Below are 12,258 nucleotides of genomic sequence, written 5' to 3' on the forward strand. Positions count from 1 at the left end.
ATCAGCCATTGTCAACCTCTTTCATGACGGGTTAAATCCCATCCAGTGTGTCTAAAATATTATTTCGTAACTAAACAGAATGGAATAAGTCTCTTTGGCTCTGAAATGAAAAAAAAGAAGATATTTATAGATATAGTATATCATACATTTGAAGAGAAAGCAACATGTTTTCCACACTTAATGAGGAAATCACTGGATTCAAAACTATTTCTGAAATATAATCTCTCAACACACTGGTACCTTTCGATATTCATTGAATTTTGTGAGTACATAAGGGACAAAATAACGAAAAAAAAAATCATTGATTCTTTTAACTGCTTGTAATGGGTTTACTGACACGTTCAGACATGTACATCCACAACCATGTCACGAAATACAAACCCGCTGTTTTGATGTACAGTCTCTTAATAGTTTGGCATTATCATTACACGTTTTTTGTAACGATATTACAAAGCAGCTAATCCGACGGAACGAGGCCTTTTTTTCTGAAAATATACTTGCTCTATAATTTCGTAACATTTTAATACAGTGACATATGAAATCCCGCGAGTAGAATCGCTCAGAAAATGTATGTTCTTCCTTTGTTTGCTTTCTTAGAAGTTGATTCTATCTCAATTTCGAATACGCTCACAATGCTTCCAGTTGTCATTTTTGTATTTTTTCTTAAAACTTGAAAAATGAAATGTATTCATCTTCAGGCGTATTTAAAGTTGTTATTTATTATGAATTGTGGACAAACTTTTTGTAATCAGGGTCTTGATAGTTTATATACATGTATTCATATGATTTGGTTGCTAGAACATTGTTGAATGCGTCAAATACATCGCCGACATATTATGCACTGTTTTGCGTTATTATACAGTGAATCACGATGTGACGTTTTTCAAGAATTTATACATTCATGTGCAATATAGTCGTATTTTCTAAATGATTGAATCATTTTGTTGTTGTTTTTTTTCTTGTAAGTGATGTGATGGCAATACAAAGTTTAAAGGTTGTGCATCAACAATATTCACAAGAAATATGATATAGTGCGTAAGAGATCGGAGAGAATACACTCGCCGTTATTGTGATGATTATAACATTGGGCACGTAATTTGTGGATGGCTTCGAGTGTATGGGAAGGGATGTCAGAGTGTATTTTTAGCACGAGGAGTATGAGTCAGGACTTACTCATATATTCTTCATTGTGCTCGCCTACGCAAGACAAATTTCTTCTACACCTGAACATAGCAGCCCCCTATCTCTCTGCGAGTATATGCCTCCACTCCTATGTTTACCTCGTGCGGAAGATAACCCAACAGTTATATAAGAAAGCCATAGGTCCTCGCCCAACCTATACGTATGACCACGCCCATCTGATTGCTATGTATCTTAACAGAAACAAACCTGCGTGATTCCGATTCAACGGAGCAGATGAGACTAATGTATTTCTATTATGCCTGGAGGAGATGCGAGTGAGTGCACTGGATGCATTTTTATATCGTAACCTTGTCAGTAATAAGTATAAACCGAGGGACATGTTTCAGAAAGTTGTAATTGCAGTTGTCCAGTTCCACCTCCATCATTTTCCCTAAGAACTTGCCATCACTACGAATAATACCGATTGCCAATCTCAACTTTGATTTGACTGACATTTTAAGATATTCTTTTCATGTACAAACTGCATTGTGTAATTGATACTGTAACATTGTGTACATTTACGCGTATGGCATACATACTTCGTATTATTTATTTTCAGAGATATTTTATTTATTTATACTAGTATGAAAGGAATTTAGTACAAAGGCTGCTACAATTGTTGTACAATGTATTTCGTTTTACTCAGTATTCCAGAACGTCACAATATGAGACATGTTATCAGCCGATGTTCTGTCTCTTCGGTTTTTGCAATAACAGTGTACGAAAGATTTTGCTGTGTAAGTAACGCTCAATTCGTATCGGTATCAAGAGCTGTTATTTTTAATCCTCCCGGAATTAATTTGTAAGATGTCTTGACGCATAATGCTAAGCCTGTCTCGTGCTCAAAGAACAAATTTTATTCCAAACTGTGGGAGACTTTGAATCTGAACGATCTGTAGATATTCAATGATAAAATTGTCGTGATATGTATCGACTAGTTTTGAACGTGCGTGACAGATGCATTTGTCTGTGTGTGAACGAAGGAGCACTGCCAACTTTGAAAATGTTTATCGATGTCAGAATAAACAATGCCGTCTGATTTTTATATTAATTATGGTCTGAAAAGTCTCGTATGTATTTTGCTTGTTACTTATGCAAAAAAAAGGAAAGAAAAAGAATATCTCAATGAGAAAACTAGCAACATTATCTTAGGATGTTTGCTAGAGAAGATGGAACTGAAATCGCCTTTTCGATGTTAAAAGTGATTTTTCTTAATGTGTAAATTAAGTCGGTGTTTTTTGTGGAAAGAATTCTGTAACGGTATGAGCGTTTCCTGTAGTTTGTACAGTAATGGTCAGTTGGATGTGATCGCTGTAGTCTGTGTATTGTGGTGATAGATAACATCGTTTGTAGTTCTTGCTCGACGCGGTATGCATACATAGGCCTACACTGTCGACTCATTTCTTCGCAATTTCGGGCACGTTTTCTTCCAGTTAGTGTTATTAGATCCACTCAGACTCATCGATCATGGATCAGGACATTGTTAATCTCTCATGTCTTTTTCTGTTTAAATCGTAACGAATCGTGTCTTTTGATATAATAGATAACGGATTGAAAACATTTTCAACGAATTTTCAGGACTCAACTTTATTGAAGCTGTTCTTTAAAAATATGAATGCATGTACACTTGTCATTGTTTCAGATTGTGTTGGAACAATCTTGCAATCAAGAATAAAGTTTTGTGCATGGTACAAACAGATAAATATGTATGTGTGTTGTATTCCTTGCGTTGCCGGTGTTCAGAACAACAACAGCAACAACAACAAAGATAAAATAAATGTTCACAACTCTTGTGCGCAAGTGCAAACGAGCTGTAGTAATTTATTCTGCACTGGCGGCAATGGTTCCAAAATCCAGAAAACAAAACAAAAATCCGTTTCACTACGCTTTGGATCTAACCTCATTTACGTCTGAGTATGAGTTACCTCCCCCCCCCCCCCCCCCTCCCCTCTCTCTCTTTCTCTTTGTGTATGTATCTTTATGAATTTGTTTTCGATATGTTCATGAGGGCATCACCCGCAAAACGTGTACAGATGCTAAAGTATACAGCTACTGTATCTCTTGCCGTGACTACTAACCCGCTTTTTTTTCATATCATCGTCTATGAGAGGGATTATGACGCAATATTTTGTTCTGATTTCGCTCTCTGATAGTGCATAGATGTTTACAGTCATGAAAACGTAAAGTAAATACAAGTACAATTTAATCATAAGGGAATTGAAATGGATACACGTGGACTTGAATGACTGTTGAATCTCACATGAACGAGGCATAATGTATAGATAAAAATTAAAACAAAATAATACAGATGAAGAGTATAAGGCCTACACCTGTAATTCACCTTGCGGCTTTTAGGCGGTGAGTCATCGCATCTCAGCGAGTGTCATGGGGGCACACCCCTGCGTCGAGGCGCGCTGGAATACTCTAGCAGTACAAAATAATACAGTGTTGTGCGGACCGGTGAGATACGAGAAGTCAAAAAAACAAAACAAAACAAAACAAAACAAAACAAAACAAAACAAACAAAAAACAAAGCTGCTATGCCTACAGATATATTATACAGTATACAGCGTTTATAGACTTTTAAATGGAATATCTATTCTGACATATTCCCTCCCTTCTTGCTAAATACTCACCTACCCGTATCTCTCAACGGTTGCTTCTATCATCTTTCCGTAATTCAACCACGTTTATCTTAATGACAGTCATTATTCGTATTTGATAGGTAAATTCTTCATTTCCAGCGCTAAGTTAAAAACTGCAAACAATACAAAGACAATCGCTTGGTAATATTCATCCCAGTAAAATGTTAGAATAAATTTTATTCAAAGCAAAGCAAGTGATGTTGGAGACCCTACTGCCCTAAGCAGAGCTTAGATATAGGACTCCTATATACTATGTAAAGATCATATTGATCACAAATATAATCGCCGCCAAATATTAAGGATGGAAAGAAAAGATGGAATTATGGATATCATATAGTTTGACAGATACTCATGCAGAACTGTGAAGAACAATTTAGATTGTGCTACTGGTATTTTTGAAATTTGGCCTAATGTTCAATTTGACTCAATAAGTCAAATAGAACATTGACAGTTTCATCAACACTGGATTAAAAGTAGGAAAGTTGTAGATGTTTAAGAAAAAGAAAAGAGAGAAAAAAAATCACATTGGCCTATTTCTCCAAACGGTTATCTACATGATATATAGCAGATAAATGATTCGGTAACGTTAACGTTAGCTTCCAACAGGTCCAGAGTATTGGTAAATGATTGTCTGATGATATTAATCACTATTTTTAGAAGATGACATCATTGCCTGATATAACTTACATAACATTGATTAAGACTGATGTCACTTTTCCAGGAAACCTGTAAGGCATCATGAAAAAAGATAAGGTTCATAATACTTCACTGTCATCGTTCTGTTGCTGTGATTCTTATAGTCTCCTATCAAATTCAACCTGAGCAATGTCTGAGGTCCCAATTTTTTCTTTTCAACCGGTCTTTTCGCTTGATTATCATCCATGTCAATGATTTTTTTTTTTTGACTACACGAGACGTTTCATCTCGGTATTGAAACGGTTTTGATTTAATTTTAACAAAATATGGGTAAATATTCAAATCGTCATCACGGTTATTAAAGTTATATCTACTCTTTTCCTCTCCCTCAAAAAACAGAAAAAGAAAAAGGAAAAGGAAAAGAAGGAGAAGAAGAAGAAGAAGGAGAAGAAGAAGAAAAAGAAAAAGAAGAAGGAGGAGGAGGAGGAGGAGGAGGAGGAGAAAATATGCCCCCTGAATGTAGCGCATTGAGCCTCCATTAAAGGCATTATTTACCTTTGCAGATAAAACAAAAACCCAGCTTTACTTCTTCAAAATAGTTCTACAATGTGAGTTAGGGATAGAAATAACCATTGTAAAAAAGTTAATCAATATTGTCAATGTTAAGTATTGTTAATTTATACAAAATGTGAACAAAGTTGTGATAAAACTGTTTCTTGACTAAACGGTCTACAGTTATGGTTAAGTGGAAAAAAATAATATCTCCTCATATTTTAGGCTTTATTGCAAAATTTTTATTTGGTGGGATGTTTTGTGATACAACCGACGTAGATACGCATATGCATCAAAAAATGTGATAACTCGAACATTTTTAAAATCACTGCTCCCAATGGTAAACAGTGGCTTTAACAACATTCTCTGCGAAGGAACAATGGTGAAATAAATTTCAACTCTTGATTGTTTCGAGACAAAGTGATTCATCCGTGCAGCATGGCAGGGCATTTCATTAACAGCAAGCTAAAGCTATGAACGGAACATGCGCAAGTCGCAGTAACTTGAAAGCAAGGGCGGATGTTGCTTATTTAAACTGAGTCAAACTGGCGACAAGGGGCTTTAAAAGGCAAAAAGGCGAGTACTTCATTCCCGTCCCATCACCAAACGTTTTATTCCCTTCCCAACTATGTTTTTTTTTCTATGAACTATAGGTTCCTTAAGGCATCATTCTATTCCTCTGCCCTCTCCTCGCCTATCAATACGCTTTGTCATTGCAGGCACCCATACTCAGGTATGACTATTTCTGCAGAGTTATATTATCATTACCACTCTTAGAAAACGTCTTTGGAGCTCATTTCATGAGCGAAAAACAACATTTTCTGATTTCAAGCAAAACTCAGGTATGAGTTTCTTGCTTCTCACATTATTTCTGCAGAATTATCTTGCTATTACCACTCTTTGAAAACGTCTTTGGAGCGTATTTCTTAACGAAAACAAAGCTTTCTGATTTCAAGAAGTTGATACCCAAGAGTGCGATGTTTGTGAAAGCGATCCAGTCCCATACACATAATGCGGGACATAATGTCCTTCAACGTGCTTTCATATAATAAATAAGGCCAGTACAAGTTCTTTTTTGCCCCGATAAACCACATAATTACCAGGTAAGCAGACAAACTCGGGTACTATAGACTTAGACATTTTCAACATTTTTAAAGAAAGTCATACCTTCACCATATTAAGTCGACTGGTAAAACACGATCTAGATAATGTATTACACAGCAATGTTTGTACATCTTTATTTGACAGTTTTCCCCATAGTACACTGCCTATTACATTCCTTATTACTGGTATTGCTTTTCTTACATTTTGATTAATCATCTTTTGGCAGGTATTTATAGTTACATAATATTTGCTGGTGTACTAAGTATTAACCACTGACCGCTGCACTCCAAATCTGGCCACTGAAAAAAAGAGAAAGTGTGTGTGTGCTATTGCACTCAAAATCATTTCTGTGTAAAGGTATCAGTTTATTCTTTTCAAACTTCGAAATCTAAAATGAATATAAAGTAGAATTAAGGCTGCAAAATGATTTCATTTTTAAGAATTTTACTTTGAAACAAGAAAAGGCGTCTCGTGATACGAAGGCTCCCGTTCTCAAAAAAATGGATCCCGGATTTGTAGGTTCTGTATTGACAAATGTCTATAGAGGGCAGCATACCAATACCAAACTTGCAAATATTGCACACGTACAAGTCGGGCAAGCATTATTCATGATACTGTACTTAGTACGTGGCGCGATCTTTCTGTGTAGATCATTGATATATCGATGGCGTAGACCAGTTCGTAATTCCACTTTGCGTATGAGCAGAAAAAAAAAGGTCATTTGTACCAACGGGCATGTTGCTTTCTTAATTCACTGAGATAAGTGTCTGTGATGTGATGATTATTCATTTGATCCTTATCTAAGTGGTGTTTGCCAGCACATCCATCTGACAGTAAGCCCGGTATTTGGCAATATCAAAAGAAAACGGTTGTTATTTTATCAGTGCAAAACAATGAAATAGATGCCTGCTAAAATGTCAACTGTCGGACTATTCTGGTCACCTGGTCTAAACGCAAGTTCATTCTTTCTTCGCGAATTCCATAAACTGTTACGTCGGGCAAACTTTAATGCATTATGCCGCTTTGAAAACGAATTAAACACCCATCCAACCAGTGAGCAAGAAGAAAGGTCTTTTAATTTTGTACCAATGTTTACACGAGCTAATTACGAACTGGCTTATTCAGTCATTAAAAGTATTTTGATCATGATCTTGGAATGGAATGGAAGTGAAATTGTCAAGGAAAAAGAGCTACAAGGACAAAATTATGCGTTAGATTTGCGCATAAATATCTTCAAAGTATCTTATACGCGTCAGACTCTGGCAGTCAAAAATCCTGAGTGTGGATCCAACAAAGGAAGGTGAGAGCTCCCTGATCCAACTCCGCGAGTGCTAGGCAGACAATGGCCTTTACAGCTTAAACGACAGATATTGCAGAATGAATGTAAACGCAAGTCGAGGATTGTGCATTGTTGAAATCCATTTCGGCGTGTCAGCTGACCTCGAAAAGACTCTGTTGCTTCTGTCATTTTATTTATCAATGTGCGCTCACGGTGAAGTCTGCAGCGAACTGAGAGTATGGTATACCTGATCACCACGTTACAGAAGTACAGCTTTTAATTGATAATTAAGGCAGAACCAAGCAAGGGCAGTGCACAGCACCGTCATGCACTGCGCTCAAGTAAACAGTTTGTCCGGCTAATATAGCGGGTTTGTGATCAGTGGTCGACGTACACGAGAGACTCACACCGTCCTAATGGCAGAACTAGGCCCTCCTAGCGATCCCACCGCTGTCGACGCCGAGTGGAAGAAAATCCAACAAAATACTTTCACGCGATGGTGCAACGAGCATTTAAAAACTGTCGATGATCTGGGGCTATATATTTACAATCTCGAGACGGATCTTTGCGACGGTCTTCTGCTTCTTGCCCTACTGGAGGTGCTTTCCAAGAAGGAGATCAGTCGGTTTAACAAGTCACCGACGTTCCGTCCGCAAAAGCTCGAGAACTGTGCAATTGCCCTCAAGTTCATAGAAGATCAAAAAATCAAGCTTGTCAACATAGGTAATCTAACCAGTAGTATACCCTTTTTTCCTTGTAGACTTCATTAACTTACTTTACTTGGATTTACTTGGAAGTAGAGACATAAAGCGTTGCTCATCTCCCCCCCCCCCCCCTCCCTTCCCCGTCTCACCATTCCTCTGATATGCAGATGGATGGGGTTTTGCTTTATGGGGAATGGCTGTTCTCGAGAATAGTTTTGAACTGATTTACACTTATGCTCTATCATGCTGTGTCTGGCAAGGGGTTTCAGTTGCTGCAACTGCGAACAGAGAAAGACTTGTGGCGATAGCATAGTATACCTGGATCTAGGTTTTCTCACTTTCATGCTGTTTTGATACTATAAATCCGTATAAACAGGTAAATAATGTCTATTAGTGCATCCTTTAGTATAACTATTGCTCTCCGATGTACTGGCACACCGCTCGGGAAGATAAAGTACTGACACCGACATACTGTATTATCGTTGTGATCTTTGAGATCATCTCTCTCTTCGTGTGTCTGTACAAACACACACATATTACGCACACACATACACACAGACACACGCAAACACTAACACTAACACAAACACACACTCTCTCCCTCATTATCTCTTTGTCTTATCAACAGACGCTTCAGATATCCTCAAAGGCAACCTCAAGCTGATACTGGGATTGATATGGACCCTCATCCTGAAGTATCAGATCTCCCTTCCGATGATGGACGATAGTGGAGAGGACAAAGGTATCACACCCAAGGTTGCGTTACTCAACTGGGTTAAGATTAAGATACCCAGCAAACCTCTCCAGAACTTTCACAAAGACTGGAACAACGGACTGGCCCTTGGAGCCTTGGTGGATGCTGTAGCACCCGGTAAGAGAGAAGTGTATCGGGTAAAGAGTATACAAAACCATACCAAAGTCACGTGATCTAATCTACTGTTTCCACAAGGGGGTGACGATAACAATGAAAAATGATGATGATGATGATGATGATGATGACGACGATGATGATGATGACGACGATGATAATGATAACAATAATAAAAATAATTAGATACGATGTAATAATATTAATACTAATACTACTAATACTAATACTAATAATATTAATACTAATACTACTAATACTAACACTTCTACTACTACGAATGATGATAATGACAATATTGATAATAATAATGGAGTATTTGTAATGCCCCTGAACCGGCTCTGTCTGAGTGCTCAAAGGGGACGAAAAATTCATCAGCATGAAGAGAGAAAGAAAGAAAACAAAAAGAAAATGGAGTAATATCCTAAATTGAACAGTTGTTTTTTTAGTACGGTCTTAAAAGAATCAACTGAGGAGATAATACTGATGATATATAAAGGAAACTTGTCCCATAGAGAAGATACAGTGTAAACAAAAGTCCTATCACCTAACATGATTTCTGTTTTGGGAACAATAAAGAGAAATGTGTTATACAAAAACAAGGTAATCCTGAAGTGTGCTGCGGAAATGAAGAAGTAATGCACTTGGAAGCAGATCTATTGAAGCAATGTAAAACAAGAAGTAACAGTTTAAATTGAATGCAGTATTGAACAGGTAACCAGTGGAGTGACTTACGTACAGGAGTAATATGGGAGTATTTTGGTGTAAGAGTAACAGTTCTAGTTGCGGAATTTCGGACCTTTTGCAGTTGTGACAGCTGCCTGTGAGGCAGAAGGGCGTTGCCGAAATCTAAGCGAGATGAGATCTAGCATGTACAATCTTTTCCATAACAGATCGAGTGAAGTAATTACAAATAAAACCTATATCACGAGGCTGATATCCAACAGATTTACAGATGCTGTTTATTTGAGCAGACATAGACAGATAGATTATGTTGGAATCAAACATCACCCAAAATGTCTGGATGATGTGTTTCGTGAACGTGGAAGAATTCTCAAAGGACATTGAGTAGCTTTTCTTCTTTTTTGTTTTAATCGTGAAAATCCGTATATGCTGGTTAGCTTGGTGTAGTCCTAGAGCCCCATTCAGTATGTCCCTGTATGCAAATATATAGACCTGGCTTGTGTCATGAAAAGGTCCATGCTTGTGTGAACACTTTTGTCGTGTATCCTATAGGGGGAACTATTCTTACAGTACCAGGAGAATGCTGTAAGGTTAAAGCACAATCAAGTAATTGCGTTTCATTTTGTGAAATTTTCTGGGGTTTTTGTTTCTCTTTCATTTTAGCTTAGGCTTATAGTCAGAATCTATAATAATAATAATAATAATAATAATAATAATAGCTGGTTTTTATATAGCGCATTTCACACTTAAGTGTCTCAATGCGCTTTACAGACTATTATTACCCCGGTCACTGGATACATTATTTCCAACCAGCACTAAACAGTGCTCATTCTCCACTCCCTGGGGAGCATTCCAGCCAGTCGCAGCCATTTTACAGGCGCGCACATGCTGATCAACCAACATAAGCTTTCTCATCCTACCGGGTACCCATTTATACTCCTGGGTGGAGAGCAGCAATGTGGATAAAGTGCCTTGCTGAAGGGCAAACGTGTCATAAATCAAGTTCTGACATAAGATGTCTTCTTCAAAAGAAGTTTGGACAAACTGAATAGCCTCGAGAGCTGCCTTTAAAAAAGACAGTTTCATCTTGTTCAGCACCAACTCCAGTTCAAAGATCTCTTAGAACAAAAAAGTCGTTTGATAAAACGAACATTTATGCCTTCTTTGTTGACAAGAAATTAAACTTTAAAATGAATTAAAGAAATTTTATTTATTTTTTTTTTCTGGGGGGGGGGGGGCTGGGTTACTTTTGCACGGTAAAGTGGTCTCTTTGATATCGTTCTGGGGGCACTTCATGAAGCGTTTTGTCCGACAAATTCATCAGACAAATTTGCTCTCAGCCAATCAGATGCACGGGTTTCAGTAGCTTGTAACAGTTTGTCAGAAGAAAAAAAAAATGTGTTGATAATCAATTTTGTGGTCCCTGTATGCATCTCTAGGTCTCTGCCCGGACTGGCAGAAGTGGGACCCAGGCAATGAGCTCCAAAATGCCACTAAGGCAATGAAACTGGCCGAGAGCTGGTTAGGTGTTCCGCAGGTACGTAAATCCATTATCCGTTAAGTTCTACACATCATAATGCTGTGATTTTATATGCTGTATGTTTTTACTGCAATTTTGTTTTTATATATTCTGTTTACTCCGTTTTGTGTTTTGTAGCATCGTAAGATAGAGTAATGATTATTATGATATAATCTTATCTACCCATGGTAGCCTATTCAGTGTTAACAAAGTTCCCCATATCAAAGGGCGCCCTGCCATTATTATACTTCCAGGGGGTGTTTCATAAAGCTGTTCGTAAAGTTACGAACGACTTACGAGCGACTGGTGATCAGTTCTTGTGCTGAATTATGGAAATTCTGATAAGTGTAGCACATCAGAACTGATCACCAGTCGCTCGTAAGTTGTTCGTAACTTTACGAACAGCTTTATGAAACAAGGCCCAGTATTGTCAGGTACCTGATACCCATTTTTGTATGTACATGGGTCGAGAGGGACGTTGTTTTATGCTGGAACCTCAGACCTGTCTTCTTGTCCACTATACCACGATATATTATTGGGACCCTTTGTTGTCCATATCTAATCGTTCTTTTTGGTCTCAAAATGTTCAAAAGCTTCTAAACTGATAAATCTATGACTGATTGCTATAGTACAACTAACTTACTATAACCGTTATATTATCTATGACATTACAAAGGTAATTACTCCTGAAGAAATAACAAACCCAAACGTGGATGAGCTGAGTGTGATGACCTACGTGTCATATTTTCCTGCAGCTGTTGTCAAGCCAGGTGCTCCCTGCCAGAAACCAGCCGACACTGGGTAAAATTTTATCCAGATTATTGACTATTTCTATATAATGTTTTTATCTATTTATCTAAGCAGTGTGACTTGTGATGGCGCGAGCTCAGTCTAAATCGCGGACCGACATATTCTCTGCCAGGATCGCGCCATCTTACGTTTTAACGCGTGTAGTGCGTGTCGCGCTGATGGATTCGTGTAATGTTCGTTGTTCCAAAGATTTGTTATTCTGAAACACACAAATTCCCTTTGCTTCGATGTTCGTTAATCCAAAAATGAAATAGGGTTATTTTTTTCCAACACTT

The 12,258-nt window shown here is 37.7% G+C and overlaps 1 protein-coding gene across 1 annotated transcript; it reads left to right on the forward strand.

Moving 5' to 3' along the window:
• The first annotated feature begins 7,814 nt into the window (after positions 1 to 7,814).
• Positions 7,815 to 11,978, forward strand: LOC139737576 (filamin-A-like). Its single transcript, XM_071648258.1, has 4 exons — positions 7,815 to 8,121; positions 8,731 to 8,973; positions 11,094 to 11,191; positions 11,850 to 11,978. Exons 1-4 carry the CDS (start codon positions 7,815 to 7,817, stop codon positions 11,976 to 11,978), a joined length of 777 nt encoding a protein of 258 aa, XP_071504359.1.
• The last annotated feature ends 280 nt before the right edge of the window (positions 11,979 to 12,258 follow it).

The sequence above is a fragment of the Diadema antillarum genome, unplaced genomic scaffold (assembly GCF_040938485.1).
Source record: "Diadema antillarum isolate AM-2024a unplaced genomic scaffold, OU_Dant_1.0 seq00000696_RagTag, whole genome shotgun sequence".
In the NCBI taxonomy this organism is placed as follows: domain Eukaryota; kingdom Metazoa; phylum Echinodermata; class Echinoidea; order Diadematoida; family Diadematidae; genus Diadema; species Diadema antillarum.

Bases quoted from the DNA above. Each gene is read 5' to 3' on its own strand.
- LOC139737576 (XM_071648258.1), top strand. From the start codon at position 7,815: ATGGCAGAACTAGGCCCTCCTAGCGATCCCACCGCTGTCGACGCCGAG. The intron at 8,974-11,093 runs GTAAGAGAGAAG...ATGCATCTCTAG, and splicing joins GGTGGATGCTGTAGCACCCG to GTCTCTGCCCGGACTGGCAG. The intron at 11,192-11,849 runs GTACGTAAATCC...GACATTACAAAG, and splicing joins GCTGGTTAGGTGTTCCGCAG to GTAATTACTCCTGAAGAAAT.